At 33.9% G+C, this 24,018-nt stretch overlaps 1 protein-coding gene and 1 long non-coding RNA gene across 3 annotated transcripts; both read left to right on the forward strand.

Moving 5' to 3' along the window:
• The first annotated feature begins 15,891 nt into the window (after positions 1-15,891).
• LOC125205850 (uncharacterized) lies at positions 15,892-23,325 on the forward strand. 2 transcript variants are annotated; one of them, XR_016132721.1, is made up of 6 exons: positions 15,893-16,746; positions 16,818-16,961; positions 20,213-22,198; positions 22,299-22,640; positions 22,833-22,912; positions 23,032-23,325. XR_016132721.1 is itself a non-coding variant. In XM_089060894.1 (4 exons), the coding sequence occupies exons 1-4, from the start codon at positions 15,978-15,980 to the stop codon at positions 22,652-22,654; spliced, it is 3,255 nt and encodes a 1,084-aa protein (XP_088917020.1). In that variant the 5' UTR covers positions 15,892-15,977; the 3' UTR covers positions 22,655-22,669. The 2 variants fall into 2 exon arrangements, 1 of the variants encoding a protein (XP_088917020.1); XM_089060894.1 differs by lacking the exons at positions 22,833-22,912; positions 23,032-23,325 and having other exon boundaries at positions 15,892-16,746; positions 22,299-22,669.
• Positions 16,968-19,362, forward strand: LOC125205853 (uncharacterized). The gene is made up of 2 exons (XR_007173861.2): positions 16,968-18,676; positions 18,767-19,362. It is a non-coding gene; the product is annotated as an uncharacterized LOC125205853 (long non-coding RNA).
• Positions 23,326-24,018: the final 693 nt, after the last annotated feature.

A 24,018-nucleotide genomic window follows, 5' to 3' on the forward strand; every position in this document is an offset into this window, starting at 1 on the left:
GCACTCTTAATTTTAAGAGGACATCATTATTTTTAAATTCGGTAAAATGCAGAAAAATTCCGGTTTCGCTGCCCGGTTGGAACTAGGGCGCCAAAAGGGTAAAGGCAAGCGACGGGACGCCTAATAAACCCGAACATTCCGCTGCTGTAGACACACCATCACTACGACACTACCGCCTAATGCTGCTTACGCTTGATGGTTAACCGGGCAATGCTTGAAAGCACGACGCTCGACCTCAAAATGCTAAGCAAGCACACAATCGAGCATAATGCATCAAAAAATGGACAATGTTAGTTCGATGATTAAACGCTTGATCGAGCACAAGCATCTTGCATCAAGTAATAGTTCAATGCTCGATACTTAGTTGTAAATTTGAAATTATTTATTCTTATCGTTCGTATGCAAATAAGGAAAACGGAACATTAAAGCTTAAAGCTAATGATGTTCTATGAATGAGCTTTGCCGATCGCGTTACATTTACATACTCAATTAGGATGATGATACCATATGTCATGAAAAATTAAGTATGGATAAATACACATATGGAAGATTAGTTAACATGCTTGAAACGATCGGACCACCAAGATCTATAAGTAAACTAACAATTGACAAATACTCCCTCCGTCCCGGATAATTCGGGTCACTTTGACTGGGCACGGGTTTTAAGAAATATAATGAAAAGTGGATTGAAAAAGTTAGTGGAATGTAGGTCCTACCTTTATAATTAGTTTTATAATGAAATGTGAGTATGAATGAGTTAGTGGAATATGAGGTCCACTACCAAAAATGGTAAAAGTAAAATGAGACAAATTATGTGGGACGGACCGAAATAGAAAACTGGGACAAATTATCCGAGACGGAGGGAGTAAGTTGCAATTGTTGTACATTCTAGCACATTATTAGAAGAATCATACAATGAAAACTAATCGGTTATAAGGTACTTAAATAGTATTCTGCAAATACAGATGTGTGGAAAAAAGAATGTCCGTTCTGCAAAACCAAAGTCTGTTACTATCAATGGTGAAAGGAGAAGAGAGGAAGTGGGAAACAATAATTAATTTCTACATATAATTATTTTCCTTTAAACGCATAAAATTACAGTTCACGGCAACCAGGCATGAACCCGCGCTTCGTCAACCCGAAAATTTTGCAGAATGTTCCAGAGAAGAAGATCCCCTCGATGCAAGAAAACGCAACCGGCCTCTCTGCAAAGCTCTCATCAGACATGTCAATCCAGCTCAGTGCCTTGCACTCAAAACATGCCACAATCTTTCTTGAAAGGGATCAGATACTGTTAGCCACAATTTAAAATTATATTTGGGAGGCCAAATTATTCGGTTCAAGACGATTCAAGTATTCAACAATTCAATGAACCAGTTGCAAGCTGATCAAATTTTTAAAACACTAGGTTCACATAGATAAGTTTTTCTAATTGTACAGTTCCCCATTCTTGAAAAATAATTTATTTTTATATTACTATTATACATCCTTCAAATAATAGCCTGACATGAAACAACTCATAATGATAAGATCAAACATAAATACCACTTAATAATAATAAAAAAAAATGCATTCAGCACGAACATGTCTCGTACACACGATAACAAAATGATATCACGTTTACACGATTCGATAACGACCAAAAAATCTAGATTAACATTATGAACAAGAATGAAATTAAAAACAATTGTCACAGTAGTTCATTTTTGTTACGTCCACTAAAATTAGTCCATTTTTATTTATAGATAGTATCTCACAATATATATAAACTCGACGACATGATAAGGCCAAACTCGAACAACACACAATAAGATAACATTAAAAATGAACATTAGTGGACATGCTTGTGGGTGCAATACCTGAATGTTTAGGTGATGCTAAATTCTTGAGAGAAATCTACTTAGATTCTAACCATTTGAATTCAGTCATCCCTCCCAAGTTTTGGTCTCTTAATGATCTCATTTTTTTAAATTTGTCCTCTAATTCCTTGAATGATCAATTGGCATAACATCTTGGCACTTTAAAGTTAATAAACTCCTTGGATTTTTCTTCGAATCATTTTTCAGGCAATATTCCCAGCTTAATTGATGGTTGTGAATCTTTAGAATTTCTTGACTTATCAAATAATTTGTTTAGTGGATCCATTCCTCATTCACTGGGAGAGGTTAAGGGTTTAGTAAGATTGGATTTATCTTACAATAATATTTCTGGAGCAATACCCAAATCTTTAGAAAACCTTCCCTTTCTTGAAAACTTTAACGTTTTCAACAATAAATTAGAGAGGAAAATTCCAGATAGGGGCCGTTTTTGTAACTTCAGTGCATCGTCTTTTTCCCGCAACTTAGCTCTTTGTGGTGGAATAACATTTGAAGTCCCGCCCTGCTCAGAAATAATCATAGATCATGGTTGAAGAAACTTGTGGTGTCATGGGTTATTTTAGCTATCATCATTGTTTGTGTAATGCTGGTTCTCGTATGCATGCACAAGCGGAAAAAAATAGCTTACATTCCACCGGGAACTACTGAACGCAGAAGAATTTCTTACAATGAACTTGAACTAGGAACAAATTCATTTAGTGAAACCAACCTACTTGGAAGAGGTAGTTTTGCTTTTGTATTCGAAGCAACACTTTTTGATGGGTTAAAAGATGCAGTAAAAGTATTCCATTTGGAACTGCAAGGAGCGGAAAGGAGATTTGAAGTTGAAACTGCTATATTAAGGGATATTCGACACAGAAACTTAGTTCGAGTTATTGGATGTTGTTGCAATATGGAGTTTAAAGCATTGATTCTGGCATACATGCCGTATAGGAGCTTGGATAAATGGTCTCCGATAATTGTGGTTTGGATCTTATACAGACACTGAATATAGCAGTAGATGGTACGGCCGCCTTGGAATATCTTCATCGTTACTACACATTCCCAGTTGTTCATTGTGATATAAAGCCAAGTAATGTGTTGCTTGATCAAGACATGACTGCTCATCTTGCTGAATTTGGCATTTCCAAGCTTTTTGATGGAGGGGAAACAACTATCCAAACACAAACAATGGCAACTATTGGTTACGCAGCACCAGGTGATGCATGCATGATACTTTCGCTTTCTAACTTATATTTCATCATATATAAATGATTTACCTAATCTTAATAAAATGTTGAATGTGTGTAATACTATTAGAGTTTGGAATGATGGCAAAGTCTCAATAAAAGGGGACGTTGCTAGAGATGTTCACTGGAAAGAAGCCAACTGATGATATGTTCGGAGAAGAGATGGGTTTAAAGGAGTGGGTAAGTGAAGCATTAGAGCAAAATGCAGCAACGAAAATTATGGCGTCCGCTCTATTATCAACGGAAGATCAATATCACTCTGCTAGGAGCAATGTTTGTTGTCAATATTTCAATTGGCAATGAAATGTTTAGCCCATTCAGCAGATGAAAGAATCAATATGATTGAAGTTGCGGCCGGTCTACACCATATCTATACAACAATTGTAGCAGGTAATAGAGTTTGATTCTTGTATGTATTGTAGCTTACATTTCTGGAATTTCAATACTGTAAAACTTAATAAGTTGATGTATTGATGGATACATTTGTTCATGAAAGGAAGGAATTTTGCACGCGTGTCGTAGGCGCGTGTTCTTCCTGTTCAACAATACTTATACATTCCCACTTCCCAAAATACTATTAATTAGTACGTGGTAAGTCGGATGTCGATCCCACGAGGAACGGTCGTATCCGTTATGTATTTCAACGCTTAAGAGTTTGGCGATGCCGCCACGCTTTAATTTAAAGAAGGAGGAAACTACAGAAATTAAACCAGACTTACGAACATAGTGGGAACTAAAGTTTAAATAAGGTAACAATACAAGCAAACTATGAATTTGAGACAAAACAAATAAACTGATACTTAAACTGGGCAAGTAAGTAAACTGGGCAGTTTAGCAGCAGAATCAGAATAGTGGCGAGAAAAATAACAACACTTTGTAAAATAACATTTTCGGGAATAAAGGGAACAAGGGGAAAGGAACCAGCTTTTGCCACAAAAATTACTAAGTAAAAGAAGCAAAAAGAACTAAGTAGAAGGCTGCTAACTAAATTCTAAATGTTCACACCTAAATGAAAGCTAGAGAAGCTAATTTACTAGGAAAGAGACACTTAAAAGGTGAGATCTAAAAGCCTACTTATCTAGCTATTTTGGAGACTTCCTAAGGTAACTAAGCTGACATGAAAAGCATGAGAGAGAGAGTTTAAAATTGATTTTGGAGGCTCCATGTCAAAGAGTGAAAAGGGATTGTACTTGCTGCTTGCTATGGGCTATTATCCAGTGGTCAAAAGTAGTAGACAACTAAACTAAACAAAGGATAAAAGGATTAGCAATTTGAAATCAGATTTTTGGGTTCCTAAATACACTAAGGCACGAAAACTATGAGAAAAGAGAGACTAAAAGACTTCTACACACTTAACTATGCTAAAGAAACATAAGATCAACAAGTTAACTACCTTATTATGCCTTGAAAACACCAAATAAAAAGCTAAAAATTAGCAACTTGGAGAAGATGAACAAGCTTAAGAACATTCAACAATGGAGGATAGAAATAACTAAAGAAACTGCAGCAACTAAAACACATTAGCTAGCATACAAGAACAAAGCTACTAAGCAAGGGAATATCACCAACAATTGCAACTTAAATTCACAAACGTTTTCTCCTCACTTTTTTTACTGATTTTCGAAATTAAAAGGATGGAAAAGAAGGATTAACTAGCTGACCTAAACACTTAGAAAAGATCAAAGAAATAAGATGCAAAAAGAGAAATTTAAACAAGCTAAGCAAGTAAAACTAAACTAGCAACAACCACTATGTCTTTTTTTCTTTTCTTCAATCAAAAGCTTCAAGTAGAATCAGCCCCTGCAAGACCCTTTCAAAAGCATAAAAAACTTCAAATAAACAAGAAAAAGAATCAACAAGGACAAAGGCTAGCTAGAGAACGAAAATAGTAGAACCAAGGCAAGATTTTAACTAAATGCTCAAGAACACCAACAACCAAACATAAATGCTAAACACCTAGAGATTTAAATACACCAAAAGCTCTTTAAGATCAACCCAACAACCTTAACTAGAGAGTTAAGATGCTGGAAAATGAGTACAAACAAGGATCTAGATCATTCAAAGCATTAAAGCACTACATAAACTACAAGCTTCACCCCATGGTGAGCAAAAGTGGCAATGGCTGCCTATGGTTCGAAATTTACTTCAAGGATGAGAGAAAACTAAGCTTGGAGAGAGGAAATAAAACTAACTAAAGCTAGCTAAAAAGTGGTGTCCCAAAAGTTAGGCCAAAAGATAAGTTTTGTTGTTCTTTTGTTACACATCTTCCAACCAATCTGATGTGGAAGGCTTCTCCACTCCCAATGATGGTAGTTGGCTTCTTTTGCCTTCAAAAGTGTCTCTTGTGGCCATTGGTAGCACAAAGACTCGTCAATTTAACTTTGAAATGCGACTTTGAAGAGCTGTCAGCATTGCTCGGACACTGGCCAATCCATCAAACTGGGCAGTTTGTGTCTTGTGGATTCCTTCCTTCTCCAAATACTGAATTTGTATCCAATTTGCCTCTACTTTTGCATGTAATCCAGAATCCATTCCATTAGCATGCTCGTCGGACCACTCCATTCATTTCCTGCCAAAACATGCATCTTTATATGCAAATTTTCAACAATATAGCATGAAAAGTGACTCCAAAATGGTGACGAATGCTAGCCTATCAGTTCACGATGATGAAAATAAATCCCTCACTCAAAATATGTCTAACGCGAGTGGAACTTGACTTAAAATACACTCCCTCCGTTTCATAGTAGTGGAAGCATTTCTTTTCGATATGAAGATTAAGAGAAAGATATTAAATAAAAAGATGATAAGAGAGGGGAAATTAAGAGTTGGAAGTTACTTTCTACTTAAAAAAAAAAAATACTCTACTACTATAAACAGAGTATTGAGTTTTATTTCCATAAACTTTTTTATTAAATCACAATAAGTCGATGGAGAATATATAATTATTTTTCTCATTTTAGTTGTGTTGTTCTGTTTTGTTTAGGTCCAAAGTAGGGCTTGTGTCATCCCATTACATTTTTTCATACTCCTATTTACTATTGTATTGGTGTACTTTATTTGAAAATGAATAAAAAGAAAAAGGAATATTTTCATTTACGCGTCAAATAGCTGTGATTTCGTTCTTCTAGGTGAGAACTTCTTCGAGATTTTTCTTATTATGTATTGGAAAATATTGCCAACAATAGTATTTCACTATCTTCGAGATTTTTGGAGCTTTTCATAAAAAAATAATTTGCCTGAACATTTATTTTCATTATTTAGGTAAAAAAAAACAGGATAAAACGCAAACTAACCACAGTAGAAGAATCCATATTTATCATATAGAAGTCAAACATTTAGACTCGCACTCTTTGCTAGCTACTATCCAATGTGCACCATGAGAAAAGCGATAAACAAAGCAAAAAATTTAGACTCGTTGCTGGGCTACTACCCAATGTGCACCATGAGAAAAGCGATAAACAATGGAGGGCCTTCCTAACAAGTTTAATTTTTTTTATGCGAATAACATCATCGATTTACAGTATTTTGTGTGAATAGTTGTGCAAAAGTCCCTATCATGATTACAATCACAATATAACCATAGCACCGTTGTTACAAACCCCACTCTATAACATATGTGTATATATATATACCTTAATAGAATATATAGTGATGTAGGGAAACAACTACTTAAACGCATAACTAGAGAACAGATTTGCACGGGCTCCACCACTAGCCTCACGCCTTGATGTTACACATTTTTGTTCTCATTATTCTCCTCATGATTGTTCTCCATTTTGTTCTCATTATTCTCCTCATTATGGAAGTGGAGATGGAGATGGAATAGGTGATGGAGTTCGAAAAGGGGAAGGTGGACCCCTATGATCCGATGATGATATGCGGATCCTTTGGTTCATCCTCCTCTGAGTGTTCCTTTTTCTATTGGACGCTTCGATCTCAAGATCGATGAATTCTAAAGGTGGACCTTTAGAACGTGTGTGCATACAACCTGAACAAGGAAACACAAGGATTAGAGAACTCAAAAATAAAAATAAAAATAAAGCGAATAAAATCTAGACTAGTAATCTCAATTATTATCACAATATTAAGCTATAATGACAAATTATCTCCAGCAACGGCGTCAAAAACTTGACTCAACTTATTAAACACTAGTAATACCCGCCACAAGTGTACGGGGCTAGTGCATCAATCAGTAAGCAAGAGTATCGTATCACATAGAGACGTATATCAAATTAAATACTACGAACAAATATTAACTACTATGTAGACAATTGGAAAAAGTTTGGTTTGTTCTAACACTATTGAAAGCAAACAAGTAAACAAATAGGAACCAGTAAACAAGATGTGGAAATATACTATGGAGAAAATTGTAGAACTCAAGGATCCAATGCATAATTCCAAGCTATTATCCAATCTGTTTCCCTTTCCTTTTTGTGTCCCTATAGTTATTAAGAAGATCACAATTATAGATTAAACCCCCTCCCGAGGTGAGAAACCTGTAGATTAGGCGTTAGGATTGAAGTCCCCTTCTAATCCTAAACCCCTAACTCCCAAAAGCACAATAAGATCAAAGACCTCACTCAAAACCTCAACTCTCTCGAGTTCTATTATATTAAGGTGTGAATTATTCTTATTTCCAGATTAATTGTTTCATCTCCCGATTAATCTAATTAGTCCTATACAATCAAGTGGTGATCAAGCAATTGAAAGGAATGAACCCAAGAATAATCAAATAACTAAAAGAACAAGGTAAGAACGAAATTGATTGAATAAAAACTATGAAATTTGCATCAATCACCAAGAATTCTACAAGAAACGTTTAGTTACTCATGTTCTTCATGAAAACCAAGTTTAACACAAAGAATTCAGTGAAATACGTAAAGGATAGATACTAACAACTCATGTGGAACGAATCTATGGAATGAAGCTTCAACTTTCAGATGTAGAGTCTTCGATCTTTAATTCTCTCTCAACGGTATTCTTGGGGTGTGTATTAGTGTGGTAGGCGGTAGGTTGTCAATTATTGAACCTTAGGCGTTTTCCCCTTTAATCCCCCATCAAAAATCGTGTTTTTGGCAAAAGAGTACGCCAAAAATACGTACCCGGCCGGGTGAAATTGTAAAGGGTAAAAATCACCCAGCCGGGTGATGATTTTCGACCAGCTCCTGGAATTACAATGCTGCCCGGCCGGGTGTAGTTAACAAGTACTAATTCACCCGGCCGCGTGAAATTTTATAGACAGCGTAGTGTTCGTAAAACGATCATAACTTCTTCTACGGGACTCCTATTGAGGCATTTAAGATACCCACGTGAAGCTCTTTCGAAGAAGAAGAGAATGGTATGTAAAAGACTAATTGAACTTCAAAATCTCCAGTAAAATGGTCTCAAACCAAGGCTGTTGCGCATCTACATATTTTGTACCTTTTTCTACACATTCTTAACAAAATGGTCAACATACCAATATACTAGAGAAATAGATATAAACATGCCAGTAATAGACGGAAAATGATCAAATTCATACAATACCACCCTCTAAAATCATGTAAAATCCAAGTATGTCAGCCGTCACTCCATTGAGTGATTCCAAGGTACAATGTTTCAAGTGTAAGGGTTTTGGTCATTATACGCTTGAGTGCCCCACAACGTGTGATGGTTATTGGGAAAATGGTAGCGTGCATAGTGAGGATGAGGATGATGGGGTGGAAAGGGCGGGTTTGGAGGAGAGTGTGAATCCGCTCATGATTTATTCGAGTGGGGATGAAGAGAATGAGGAGTTGGATGCTTAGGATGCTTAATGTTCAACCCTATCTTGAGGAGCATTAGGAACAACAATGCAATATTTTTCACATGAATTGCAAAGTGAAATAACACTTGTTTGATGATCATTGATGGGAGGCAGGGACGGAATCAGAACTTAAAATGAGCCTATGCTGAAATTTTACAATAAATATGGCAGGACGCGTGATGCTCCTAGAATCTCCAGTAGCGGCTTGCCTTTTCTAATAATCTCCCGTGCCATAGTAGCGGATGTATTTCTTTCCATCGTGAAGATTAAGAAAAAAGATGAATATTAAATAAAAAGATAATAAAGTTGGAGAGATGAAAAAGTAGAGATGACTGATGACTCGACTATTTATGAGAGGGAAAAATAAGAGTGAGAAAAGATGTGATGAAATACTATAGACAAAAAATTAATAAATAAATTGATACGTAAAATTTTAAATAATACGAGTAGTAATTGATTCTTAAAACAATTTTTAAAAATAGAAGAACAAGATGGTAGTAATTCCTAAACTAATAATCACGATTCACAATAAATAAAAAATGAAATAATCAACCTCTTAATCACACAAAACAAGAGAGGGATATAACGAGTGGTTTCTATTCCCTAGGTCATAATTATACTCCTTCTCTATTCCTCTTTTCCCCTTTCTCTCTTCCGTATCTTTTTTAGTCTCTCTCTTTTTATAAACAAAACAAAAACAGTAAAACACCATATGTGAATTAAGTAGGACGGCTGGCCAAGCCCCCGCTGAAGCGGTGGCTTGGCATATTCTATCTCCGTCCTTGATGGGAGGAGTTGTGCTAATGTGGTAAATGAGGTGGCTAATATTTCTTCTTTCTCTTTTGACTTTTGAAGTATCATAATGCAACATTAAGGGTGTCATTCCTTTTCAAGTAGGAAACTTAACTAGTTTGCTGTACATTTATTTGGATGGAAATCAGCTTATTGGACCAATTCCACCAGCAATTGGGAAATTGAAGAGACTCCAAATAATAAATCTTAGTGGCAATCATTTGGAGGCTCTATCTGATACGAGCATATTTCTATAAAATATCTCCAATTATTCATGACTTGCTCCAACTCCACCAGTGCTGTGCTTTCATGAAGGGCAGCAATAGGAAACGTCAACCGAGTATTCACAGCTCCCTCAACTTGGACACCAAACTGTTTATTTCTGTCACAAATGCTCAAGAGTGACCTCCAATTTGACACCCGAAGTGAGATATTTTGAAGCTACTATAATATGATTCTCTGAATCATTTTTTTTCCCCCATATTGCTCAACATTTTTCATTGTAGCCACAGCCAAACTAAGATCATGTACCGTGTCACCAATATCTCCATTCAAACCATTGTACTCCAAGTTATCTCCAACGGCAACAACATCATTAAACGAGTTGTAAAATTGACACTCGCATAATCTTGATGACTACAGAAAAGGGGCCAAATATAGGAGCTTGAAATTCCGAATCTTGCCGATTAAAATCCAATCCATAAAGAAAGTGTGCAGCAGCATGTGGCAACAATTAATAGTTTATATTCAGTTTCCGTAACATTTAATTGAATAAGATATAAATGAAGATAGAAAATATAAATATGAAATTTAAACACATAACATACATACCAATTTTGACTTATTAGTATTTACACCATATGTTATTATGTCGCTACTTATTTTATTACTGTCCCCTACTTTTTTAATTCTCTTTTCTATTTTTTGGTAAAGCGCAACAAGCAATTTTCTCATTTGGGCTATATGTAGAAATTAGATTCCTTAAATTGAAGCCAATGTGCCCGTGTTCTAATCCTGGATCCATCGTTATATATTTGTAGATGAACACAGAAGTACTTTTTTCGTTTGCACATATAAATAATTACTGACACCAGTGACGAAGCCATTTTTGGCTTCACTGGGGCCTGGGGAGCCACTGGGCCCCCCAGCCATCCTAACTGTTATTATATAATATGCTTTAGCATTACACTGAACTAGTCCCAGCGCAGTTGGTCAATGTGGCCTCCATTCATCTGTTAGGAATTGTGTTCGAATCCCATGAACCACATTTGACACTTTCTTTTGCAAAAACACTAGATATACTTCCTTCACTTAGTTTTCTTTATGCACACCACTAAAGTTGATTCTATTTATTTTTTCAATTTATATATTTTGTTTATTTCCAAGTTATTTATATAGTATTCTGTTCATTTTATAAATTTTCATGTTGGCCACTATGCAAAACCTTTTTACGTATAATTTTTATCATTCATAAATTTCTTACTTTTTTACACATCCACATCTACTAATTAATCTAGTTTTAATGCTTATTATTTGTGTCACTCTGCAACATTTGATTATTTTAAACAATGCATAGTTGATAAATTACATACTTTTAGACTTCAATAATACTCCTTATATATGAAAAATATTTTATACTATAATATTAATAAATTTTATTCTAAGAATATACTCCATAATCTTTATTCATTTCTTTATAATTATCATTCAATTCCATCTCAAAGTTCTCTTGTTAAAGATTCATAGAAAATTAATCAAAGTTCTCAAAGATTCATAGAAAATTAACAAGTAAATATCATAAGATTTAATCATTAAATTAATGCAAAAAGTAGTATTTTTTCTTATGATATTTAGTCATCAATAAAAATATTTGGACCCCCAATAAAAATTTTTTGGCTTCGTCTCTGACTGACACTATTGTAGATTATTATTATTATTATTATTATTATTATTATTATTATTATTATTATTATTATTATTATTATTATTATTGTGAAGGTTGCGCAGGTTAGGAACCGTAATTTGATCAGAGATTATATAATAAGTAATTGAATATGAATATGATTTGAAGTTTATGCATTGCATGTGTTTATGAAAATTAATTATCTTTTCTATCTTACTACGAACTATTACTCCCTCTATTCCATTCCAAGAAGATGACCCCTTCCTTTGGCAGCACGAGATTTTATGCAATTTATTTTGTGCATCGGGTAGAGAAAATAAAGTGAATGGGCGAATAAAATAGAGATAAAAGAGTTTCTATTTTCAACAATGAGTCATCTTGAGTGAGACACACTAAAATGAATGGTACCTCATCTTCAGTAGGACGAAGGGAGTTCTAAATTTTAAACATTGTACCTTCTCCCGTCCCATTAATTATCACATAGTTCACCGGTGCACATTTTTGGAAAATATTGACTGTGTTAATAAAAGTGATTAGTGATATATGACTCTTACTCAGATATAATTTTATTATAATTATAAATAAAATCGGTTAGTTGAATATAATGTTCTTTTACTAAAAGAATAGTAATTATGGAATGGACCAATTAGTAAGGATTAGATGAAAATGATTAAATGAAATAATTAACGAAGACCGGATAACCTATCTAAGGGGACAGAAGAATTATTACTTATTAGTGCGAATTGCGTGTTGTTAGTCTACACTCTTTAAAAGATAAATTTTTTGTAGCGTTGGTAAAATTATTTGCCTTATTTTAAAAAAATATAGAAATGACAAGTTGAGTTGACGACGATGACCCACGTCGTTTGCTCCATTGATAACGAAATAACAACCTGGATATTGTTTCTTTTATTTTTTTAACCTATCATTTTGTAATCGTCCTCAATGCTAAATATACGTGGCTAACAATAATTTGGTTGAATACTCAGGAAACTTTTCAATATTTTCGTGGAAACATCCTAAATAATCAATCCTACATTGTATGCTACATTCATAACGAAATAACAGTCTGGCAATTGTTTTCATTTGTTTTTAACCTACTCAAAATTTTGTTATTATTTCTCAATACAAAATCCAAAATATACGTGGCTAAAAATATTTTGATTGAATTAGTATTACTCAAGTAACTTTAAATATTTTGGTGGGATCATACAAATAATAAATACTAGTGAATAACAATTTAATTCAATTAAAATGATGCACTGTACATTTATGTTTTAGCTGCACACAAATTAATTTATACCTGATTAATTGCTAAAAAACCACCAATTTAAGTGTCGATAACTTGCAATATATAAACATTTTTTCTTATTAGTTGCAAAATAAACATGTCCAAAAAAATGTAGCAATCATGACAGCTGACGAGGTGTGATTTTTTCCACGATGCCCTAATTTCTCAATCACATTTCCTGCCGAGATATAAATATCCTGGTCAATTTATTTTCTTAGCCATCGGAACTTTTAAAACAACTCTATTTTGCTACAAATAAAAAGGAGGGTTGTTATTGCAACAGTGTAATGATTAAATAATTAATGTTATCTACAAACCCTATCTTTATACAAACATGCCACAGCCACGTAATTAAGGAATAAATAGGCAATTGACATTTTCAACTCTATTATTATTATTTTATTTATTTAAGTTTAATAGTTAATCTTCTCCTTCTTCCCAATTCTACATAGCGGCCATTGAAAATGTAGGTCATTTTCTCAGTATATTTAATTTTCAGCCCCTCCTGTCCATTAAATCTCCAACAATTAGACTTTAACGACATCAATTTGGTGAGAGCTGAAGATACTTTTAAAAAAATTTGAAATTTTTTACAATAGAAATATATTAAAAAGAAAAGTTTGGGAAGGGCTTAAGCCCCTCCCCTCTTGAACGTGTGTCCGCCAGTGATAACGCACACAAATTAATTGACGCCTATTTAACAGCAAAAGTAGAGTTTCTTTTATACTACAACAAAAAAAAAATCGTTAAAAATATTTTTTAATGCAATTAAGGATGTTAATTTGTGCTCTTAAATATACCATTCACGCTTTTTAAATGCGTCCTTATTGCTGGTGTCCCAACCAAAATAAAAGGACGTTAAAATTAGAGGACAACAAAAAATTAAGTAAATTGGCTTTAATTTAGACGCTTTGTTTTGTATTCTAAATTGTTGTTATTGTTTAAAACTTTTTAACGTAAGTAATTGAATCTCACTTTCTGTATTTTTAAAAGATAAATTATTTGTAGCGTTGGTAAAATTGTTTGCCTTATTTTAAAAAAATATAGAAATGACAGGTTGAGTTGACGACGATGACCCATATCGTTTGCTCCATTGATAACGCATGAACCGTGGAAATTGTTTTCTTTTGTTTTCTTAACCTACTCTAAATTTTGTAATCGTTCTCAGTATTAAATATACGTGGCTAACAATAATTTGGTTGAATTATTATGTTTACTAGTATCACTCAAGAAACTTTATGATATTTTCGTGGAAACATCCTAAATAATCAATCCTACATTGTATGCGACATTGATAACGAAACAACAGTTTGGCAATTGTTTTCATTTGTTTTTAACCTACTCCAAATTTTGTTATTATTTCTCAATACAAAATCCAAAATATACGTGGCTAAAAATATTTTGATTGAATTAGTATTACTCAAGTAACTTTAAGATATTTTGGTGGGATCATACAAATAATAAATAGTGAATAACAATTTAATTCAATTAAAATGATGCAATGTACATTTATGTTTTAGCTGCACACAAATTAATTTATACCTGATTAATTGCTAAAAAACCACCAAATTAAGTTTTAATATTAGCAAGTTGTATAACTTGCAATATATCAACATTTTTTCTTATTTGTTGCAAAACAAACATGTACAAAAAAATGTCGCAATCATGACAGCTGACGAGGTGTGATTTTTTCCACGATGCCCTAATTTCTCAAACACATTTCTTGCCGAGATATAAATATCCTGGTCAATTTATTTTCTTAGTCATCGGAACTTTTAAAACAAGTCTATTTTGCTACAAGTAAAAAGGAGGGTTGTAATTGCAATAGTGTAATGATTAAATAATTAATATTATCTACAAACCCTATTTTTATCCAAATGTGGCAAATATGAATTCGTAATCCACTCCCTCTTAACACCGTGTACAATTTCGTTTGTATACCGGACATACTGTCATTGTATGTCTAGTCAATTATAATTGTATAAAGATAAAAAATATAATAATATGGTAAAGTTAATTATTTTTACGTTTTATCTATCTTTACAATTGTAAAATTAATTCCATCCACTTGTAATAGCAATAATGGAGGGGTCATATCATTTGAATTCTAACCACATGTAATAGAAATAAATTCTCTACATTCCAAATTGATCATGTTGTGGATTTGTAGAAACGTACAGGTACAGTGACATTAATGTGACATGCAAGTTTCCTTCGTGTGTAGAAAATATGTGAAACGAAAAATAATTTGATTGAACAAAAGTACTATCCGTCCGCGAACAGAAGTCTCATTTATTTTCGACACGAGTTTTAAGAAATGTTAAGACAAGTGGGTGGAAGAAAGTTAGTGAAATATAGGTCTCATTTTTATATATTAGTTTTAAATGATATGTGAGTAGAATGAGTTGGTGGAATATTGTGAGTCTCTTTACCACTTATATAAACCGGGACTCTTATTTACGGATGGACCAAATTAAATAAATGGGACTCCTAGTGTTTATTTCAATTTACACAGTGTCAATACTTATAAATGAATCTTTTATTTGCTTTCTTTTTCGATATTATGTGAATATAACGTAACAACGCTACTAATAGCTTTACAGACAGTTGTCTAGTATCTCTTCGAATAACATCAGTTGTGAATGGGAAGTAAAATCTTAATAATTTTACCACTAAAAATACCTTGGTTTGAAAAACTTAATATTTGTATTTCAATAAATTATGTGTAAGTAAAGAACTTTACAGTGCAGTTGAAACTGCTTTAAAAAAACATGCAATCATATAAACACCTCATGTATATTTGGACCAAATAGTTCATCGAAGACTAATATAAAGTCAATCCTAACAAATTAAATTAAAATAAGTAAAATTGTTTTTGTCTTGTTTATTGTCGGGTCAGTTAAAGTTGCAGCCCATAACCAACAACAGGCTCAGAATACAAATATATTACTATAATTAAATGGAATATCCCATGAAATTTATATAGGAGTTTCGGTTTTCTCTTTACACAACCGTGGAATATTCAACGGTTTATTTAACCAACCCACACACCATACATAATAAGTAGTGAAGTATCTGTGATAAGAGGGCAGAGAACCAAATGAAACAGAGCAGAAAATCAATGGAGAGTTTTACCTTTTCCTTTGCTCTTTCAATCTTGTTATTAAGTAGCTTTACCCTCTCTTTTGATCCTGCCACCGACCAAAATGCACTTCTTTCCTTCAAAAACTCCATCATTTCCCACCCTTATGCCTTCAATTGGTCACAAAACACACCTGTTTGTGATTGGATTGGTGTGTCGTGCGGCCTCAAGCATTCCCGCGTCACTGCTCTCAATCTCTTTGGCTATGGCCTTTCTGGAACTATTGCTCCACATCTAGGAAACCTAACGTTTCTGAGATATTTGGACATTAGCTCCAACAGTTTCACGGGGAGCTTACCCTTTGAGCTCTCTAAACTGCGTCGTTTAAAAATGATGAATGTGGGAGACAATTCATTCACTGGAGAAATACCAACATGGTTGGGCAGTTTACCTCAACTGGAAACATTCTATATGTATAGTAACCAGTTGAGTGGTTCCATTCCACATACTATTTTCAATGTTTCTTCCATTAGAGAAATTGATATTGGAAATAATAGCCTATCAGGTTTGCTACCAAGTGATATGTGTGACAATATGCCCAACATCCAAATATTGTATCTTGATCACAACCGACTTGGAGGGGATATTCCGTCAAACATATGGAAATGCATACATCTTGAGGTGTTGTCATTATCCTACAACAATTTCAGTGGTAACATTCCATGTGAAATTGGAAGACTGAGCTTTCTTACAAGGTTGTCGTTGGGGTACAATAAAGGTTTTAGAGGTATAAACATCTCTTCTTCCTTTCAAGTAATACAGTTATATGAAATTGATTTTGTGATATATAATGATCAGGAGGACTTCCACGAGAAATTGGAAATCTCACAAGACTAGAGACATTAAGCATTGGCGGTGCTTCTCTAACCGGGGATATTCCATCTTCAATCTTCAACATCTCTTCTTTGAGAGTCTTGAGTTTATCTCACAATAATTTGTCAGGTACTTGATTTGCTCAACAATCACTACAAATCAATTTTGAGATATGTTAGACTTTGAAATATAAACTATTTAGTGCGGGATTGGGCAGATTTCATCGAAAATTGAAAATTGAATTGAATCAAATAAAAAATATCCTCTCTGTCATTAGCTCTATTTTTTTTTCATCCGTCAATACTTGTCACACTTACTTTTTACTCCCTCCGTCCCTCTGCAATAGAGCCGTTTTATTTTCAGCTCTCGTTTTAAAAAAATTAGTGTTAACACCTGTGCTATGCACATGACCAAAGATTTTTAAATAATGAAGATTTATTAATTTAAAATAAATAATATAGAGTAAATAAGTATAAAAAATATATACAGATAAGAACTAATTAAAATAAGTATTTGTAATATTATAAACAACAATAAAAAATTTGTACTATTGTACTTCTCTCAACTCACTCTCAATGAAACATTTCATATTTTAGTAGATGATTATATACTATTTTACTACTATTTGATATGAGTGTAGTATAAAATAAAAGAAATAACAAAAGAGGAGATGTGTGGATGAAATAGAATAAGACATACAAATAAAGAAAAATGTAATACTACTATTTACAAAAGAATAAAAAAAGCAAGCTATTTGAACGAATAAATAGTAGTCAAATAAATAAACATATTATATTGAATTTAATAAATAGTACTCCCTACGTTTCGCCATAGTTGAGTCATTTTACCATTTCGGGAAGTTTCTTCATAGTTGAGTCATTTCCATATATGGTAATTTTTTTCTCTTTCTTACTTTACTCTCTTTTACTTTATTCTCTCTACTTTATTCACTTTATACTTTATTCTCTCTACCTTTTCCTCTCTCTTACTTTTTTATTTATTTATTTAACACACTCAACATTCATTTCCAAAACTCCATGCCTAAAAGTTCTGCCTCAACTATATTAAACGGAGGGAGTAGTAGTCAAATAAAAGTACACAACAACAATTAATGTTATGCAATATTGTTATTTGTTTGATAATGATATTAATTTAGTTTCACTTTATATCATTATATATTGGTGTTCCATAATTACTTGGTTTAGCCACATTTGAATTTAATATAAACATATTTCAAATTTTTGAGAAGTAAAAAGAATAGAAACATTTCATATTTTAGCAGATGATTGTATACTATTTTAATATTTGATATGAGTGTGGTAGTATAAAATAAAGTATTTTAAATAACAAAAGAGAAGATATGTAAATGATATAGAATAAGACATACAAATAAAAAAAATATATAATACTACTATTTACGAAAAAATAAAAACAAACTATTTGAACGAATAAATAGTATTTAGTAGTCAAATAAAACATAATAATATTATAGTCATGACAGCCAAATTTAAAACTCAAATTATTCAATTAAAAAATAATTTAACTTAATAAAATATATAATATATAAAATACAATAATTTAGAAGTCTAAATTAGAACCATTTAAAGTATAATAATAATAATAATAGAGTTCAACATCCAAATTAAAATGCTATTTAAGTAAATAAAAATATTAATTATAAAATTCTATACTGGCTGAAATTATATCCTACACTAAAAGCCCAAATTAGAGCCCAATTAGTATACAACAACCACATTTTATGAAACCCTAACTAATGATGCGCCACTCTCACTCTCTCTCACCGTCTCTCCCCATTAACCGCCGCCGCCTCACACACCTAGCCGGTGAGCAGCGCCAACTGGTTCCTTCATTCCCTCATTTCCTTCTCTATCTCTCCCTCTAATTGGTGGAACCCGCTAAACACCAACTTGCAGCCACCGCCGGGCACCTCCTCTTGTCCGTCGGCCCACCGAACAACAATCTCCATGTCGCCGCAGTAGTACCTCCAGCTTGCGCCCCTTCAACACACAGCCGTGCCTCAGCCGCCGCCGGGCTCACCGTCGTGCTGAACACCAGCTTCTGGCCGCCTCACCCGCCAGCTCCCTCATCTCCTAACTCCGGCACTTTTCTCTTTTCCTCTCCTTTTTCTTATTCTCCAGCGAGAAAGATCAGATCTTTGAATGAATCTGCCGCCGCCGCCGTACTTCTCTCTCTCCTTCCTCTTCTTTCTCGTCTTCTCAACTTTCCTCCAATCTTTCTCATTCCGTATCCTTCGAATCCTCTCGGCCAGCTGCTACCTTGCCGCCACCGCCCCGTCTCCCTCAGCCTGCCGCCCTCTTATCGGAGTTGTCGCCGGATTCCAAGCACCCTGCTATGTTGCAATCAAAAATCAGAAAATCAGTCCAAAAAAATTGTAGATTCAATTAATGTTACGTCTATATAAATGTCCTAAACTTCTTGGAGAAGCTAATTTTTCTGTATTTCATTGGTCAAATTTGTATCCAATAATATCTGTCTCTTTTCTGTCCAATAGTTGCCATTTTTTAAAATGATCAAAAGGATAAATAAAATACCTTTACATTTTCCCTTCAAAAAGGATAAAAATGTCTTTTCACTAAACTGTCACTTTAGATTAGGATAGATTATACTAGTAAATAGTTAAAGTGTAAAGAGAGTAAAATAAGAAAAAAGAATAATATAGAGAAGAGTCATCTCAATATTATTCTTTATCTTATTTTACTTTATCTCTATTTTAATTATTTATTATTATTTTTTCAAAACGAGTGCTGAAAATGAAACACCTCTACTTCAGAGGGATGGAGGGAGTATAACTTTTGATAATGGACCGGACATTCCACTAACCATTCGCACTCACATTTTACTATAAAAATTAATATATAAAAGTAGGATACATGTTCCACTAATTTGGTCAGGTTAATTATTATATTTTTATGTATAAATATTCATTTTTTTTTACTTTTCTACAGTTACTTTTAAAAAAACTAAATCAAACACAAATTATTATACTATAGACATTTAGGATTAGGATAAAATTAAAACTCTCACTATTACTTTAAATCATGAGCATATTAAGAGAGTTGTAGTTTTATTTTGTTTTATCGTATCTAATGGGAACTCATCTTTGCAACTTGAACTTAGAGAATTGAATGCTTAACTAATATCCAACAGTCAACATTCCACTTTTTCAACTGTGCACATTTAAATTTTTTTATGTTGACAAAAAATCTTTAGCAAATACATCCTGTTAAGAAAAATGAAAACTAACTAGAACTTTATGTCTCCAAATTCAAATTATTATATCATTTATAGAATTTATATATCCAATGTTATTACCTGATTTATGTCGATATGTACCGCAGGTGAATTACCACAAGAGATTGGCACTCTGCCAAGACTCGAATTATTCTCTGTGTCTAACAATATTTTACATGGATCCATCCCATCTTCAATATTCAACATATCAACATTGACAAATTTAGCAGTTTCATTCAATGAGTTGTCTGGTACTCTTCCTTCAGACATAGGTCGTTCACTTATTAACCTTGAAGGACTTTATGTTACTAGTAACAGACTCAGTGGCCCGATTCCAAACTCTATTACCAATGCTTCTAAACTTACACACTTGGATATGTCTACCAACTCATTTAGTGGCTCCATACCACACTTTGGAAATTTGAAGCACCTTCAGTGTCTTCTCCTTTCGGAAAATAATTTGAGTGGAGCAAAATTCCCAACCCAAGAATTGACATTTCTCTCTTCATTAACGAATTGTCGATATTTGGATAGGTTGGGAGTGTCGGGTAATCCACTTAGTGGCATCCTACCTTCTTCATTTGGGAATTTTTCATCTTCTCTTTTGACTTTTGAAGCACGACAATGCAACATCAAGGGTGTCATTCCTTCTCAAGTAGGAAACTTAACTAGTTTGCTATACATTTATTTGGATGGGAATCAACTGAGGGGACAAATTCCACCAACAATTGGGAAATTGACGAAACTCCAAAGCATAAATCTTAGTGGCAATCAATTGGCAGGGCCTATCCCTAACAATGTTTGTAGAATGAATAGTTTGGGGGAGTTTGTCCTTGCTAGTAACATGCTTGTGGGTACAATACCTGATTGTTTGGGTGATGTTAAATCCTTGAGAGTGATTGATATAGGTTCCAACCAGTTGAATTTAGTCATTCCTCCCAAGTTGTGGTCTCTTAAAGATCTCATTTCTTTGAATTTGTCCTCCAATTCCTTGAGCGGTCAATTGACATATCAGCTTGGCAAATTAAAGTCGATAAATTCTTTGGATTTGTCTTCGAATCAATTTTCAGGCGATATTCCCAGCTCAATTGATGGTTGTGAATCTTTAGAATTTCTTGATTTATCAAATAATTTGTTTAGTGGATCCATTCCTCATTCATTGGGAAAGGTTAAGGGTTTGATAAGATTGGATTTATCCTACAATAATCTTTCCGGATCAATACCCAAATCCATAGAAAACCTTCCTTTTCTTGAAAATTTTAATGTTTCCAACAATAAACTGGAGGGTGAAATTCCAGATGGGGGTTGTTTTCGTAACTTCAATGCCTCTTCTTTTTCCCACAACTTAGCTCTCTGTGGTCCAATAACATTTCAAGTTTCGCCCTGCTCAGGAAAAAATCATAGATCATGGTTAAAGAAACTTGTGGTGTCTTCAGTGATTTTAGCTGTCATCATGGTGTTTGTAATGCTTGTTCTCATAACAATGCGCAAACGGAAAAAAGTAGCACTCCCTGCTGACATTCCACTGGGAACTACTGAATGCAAAAGAATTTCTTATAAAGAACTTGAACAAGGAACAAGTTCATTTAGTGAAATCAACCTACTTGGTAGAGGTAGTTTTGGTTCAGTATTCGAAGCAACACTTTTCGATGGGTTAAAAGTTGCAGTAAAAGTGTTCCACTTGGAATTACAAGGAGCGGCAAAGAGCTTTGATGCGGAAACTGCTATATTAAGCAACATTCGACACAGAAACTTAGTTCGAGTTATTGGATGCTGTTGTAATATGGAGTTTAAAGCATTGATTCTGGCATACATGCCAAATAGGAGCTTGGATAAATGGCTGCATTCCAATAAGGGTGGTTTGGATCTTATACAGAGACTAAAAATAGCAATTGATGTTGCGGCTGCTTTGGAATATCTTCACCATGGTCTTACGTTCCCAGTTGTTCATTGTGATATAAAGCCAAGTAATGTGTTGCTTGATCAAGACATGGTTGCTCATCTTGCTGATTTTGGAATTTCAAAGCTTTTTGATGGAGGAGAGACAACTATTCAAACACAAACAATGGCAACTGTTGGCTACGCAGCACCAGGTGATGCATGCATTATGCTTACTCTTTCAACTTATATTTCATCATATAGAAATGTTTTATCTAATCCTAACAAAATGTTGAATGCGTGTGTTACAATTAGAGTTTGGAATGGATGGCAAAGTGTCAATAAAAGGGGATGTATACAGTTTTGGGATACTGATGCTACAGATGTTCACTGGAAAGAAGCCAACGGATGAAATGTTCGGTGAAGAAATGGGTTTAAAGGAGTGGGTAAGTGAAGCATTAGAGCAAAATGCAGCAGCTAAAATTGTGGTGTCTGCTCTGTTATCAACGAAAGATCAACATCACTCTTCAAAGGAGCATTGTTTGTTGTCAATATTTCAATTGGCAATGAAATGTTTAGCCCATTCAGCAGATGAAAGAATCAATATGATTGAAGCAGCGGCCGGTCTACACCGTATCTATACAACAATTGTAGAAGGTAATGGGGTTTGATTCTTGTATGTAGTGTAGCTTATCTTTCTGGAATTTCAATCTGGTAAAATTTAATAGGTTGATGTATCGATGGATACATTTGTTCAGAATGATGAAAATAAATCCCTCACTCAAAATATGTCTATATGTGGAACTTGACTTGAAATATACTCATTTCCATAAACATTTTTTTTTGCAGCAACAACTTTTCAAATCAGAAGAAGTTGATGGATCTATATTTGGATTAGATATGCATGTGCACAGTGCACATATATGAAGGTATTCTTGACGAACATTGATTTGAGGAGTTTGTGTTTGGTTACTTTCGAATGTATAATTATTTTCTCATTTTAATTGTGTTTGTGTTGTTGTTACGAACACTATAAACCCGCCGGCAGAGTTGGATAAGGCGAGGGAAGTAGAGGCACCTACTGAGGAGGAACCGGAGGAAGAGTAGCTGACGGTAGCATCAAAGGAGGCACTGGTGGGAAGACAGACAGCTCCAGCCTATAGAGACCAGCTCAAGCCGTCGGACCGTCTCCAATACTTCTTCGCCAAGTAGGCGAAGGAGGGCGAGGAGTACTTAGTATTTTACTTTATTATTTAGTTATGTTGAATATCTATTTTGTGATTAATTTTTCTTTTGTCGAACTTATTTTTATTGAATTTATAAGCTCCGTCAGGTTTTTCTTCGTTGGTTCTTTCCAGATGTATAGGTTAAGTCGAACCAACCCTAGAGTCCTTAGAGGTTATAAATAGGGCTTTCATTAATTTCGTTATTCAATTAATGAAGAATTATTTGCCCAAATTACTTGCGTAACACAACTCAACCCTATTCCACTGCCGACGGAGATCTCCTCGCGCCAATTTTATTGTTTGACAGCCGACCCTTCGTCTAGGGCGCCGGATTATTGTGTTTCATACGTTAACAGACGGATTTTGCTTCGTTAGGAGAGGGAGTCTCTTACCAGTTGTGTTGTTGCATATCTATAAAGATATAAAACATTTGAGTAGTCGGAATTAGGTCCAAAGTAGGGCTTATAATCTCTCGTTACATTCCAATTTACTATTGTATTGGTGTACTTTATTTGAAAATGAATAGAAACAAAAAGAAATATTTTTCGTTTACGTGCCAAATAGCTGTGATTTCATTTCATTCTTCTAGGTAGGTGAGAACTTCTTCGAGATTTTTCTTTGTAAGATATGGCCAACAATACCAATGACGTACCCAGAAAATAAAACTTGTAGGGTTGAAAAAAATTTAATAGTAATATTTATTAGTATCTCTTGAATCTGTATTGTTTGCCGCTACCCCTTCGTCTGTGTGCTTATTTATATAGAAGTAGGACAATAAACCCTATAATACGAAAACAATCTGAATACAA

The sequence above is a fragment of the Salvia hispanica genome, chromosome 6 (assembly GCF_029641045.1).
Source record: "Salvia hispanica isolate PSC_SH4W2 chromosome 6, Shi_PSC_v1, whole genome shotgun sequence".
In the NCBI taxonomy this organism is placed as follows: domain Eukaryota; kingdom Viridiplantae; phylum Streptophyta; class Magnoliopsida; order Lamiales; family Lamiaceae; genus Salvia; species Salvia hispanica.

Bases quoted from the DNA above. Each gene is read 5' to 3' on its own strand.
- LOC125205850 (XM_089060894.1), top strand. From the start codon at position 15,978: ATGAAACAGAGCAGAAAATCAATGGAGAGTTTTACCTTTTCCTTTGCT. The intron at 16,962-20,212 runs GTACTTGATTTG...TATGTACCGCAG, and splicing joins ATCTCACAATAATTTGTCAG to GTGAATTACCACAAGAGATT. The intron at 22,199-22,298 runs GTGATGCATGCA...TGTTACAATTAG, and splicing joins TGTTGGCTACGCAGCACCAG to AGTTTGGAATGGATGGCAAA.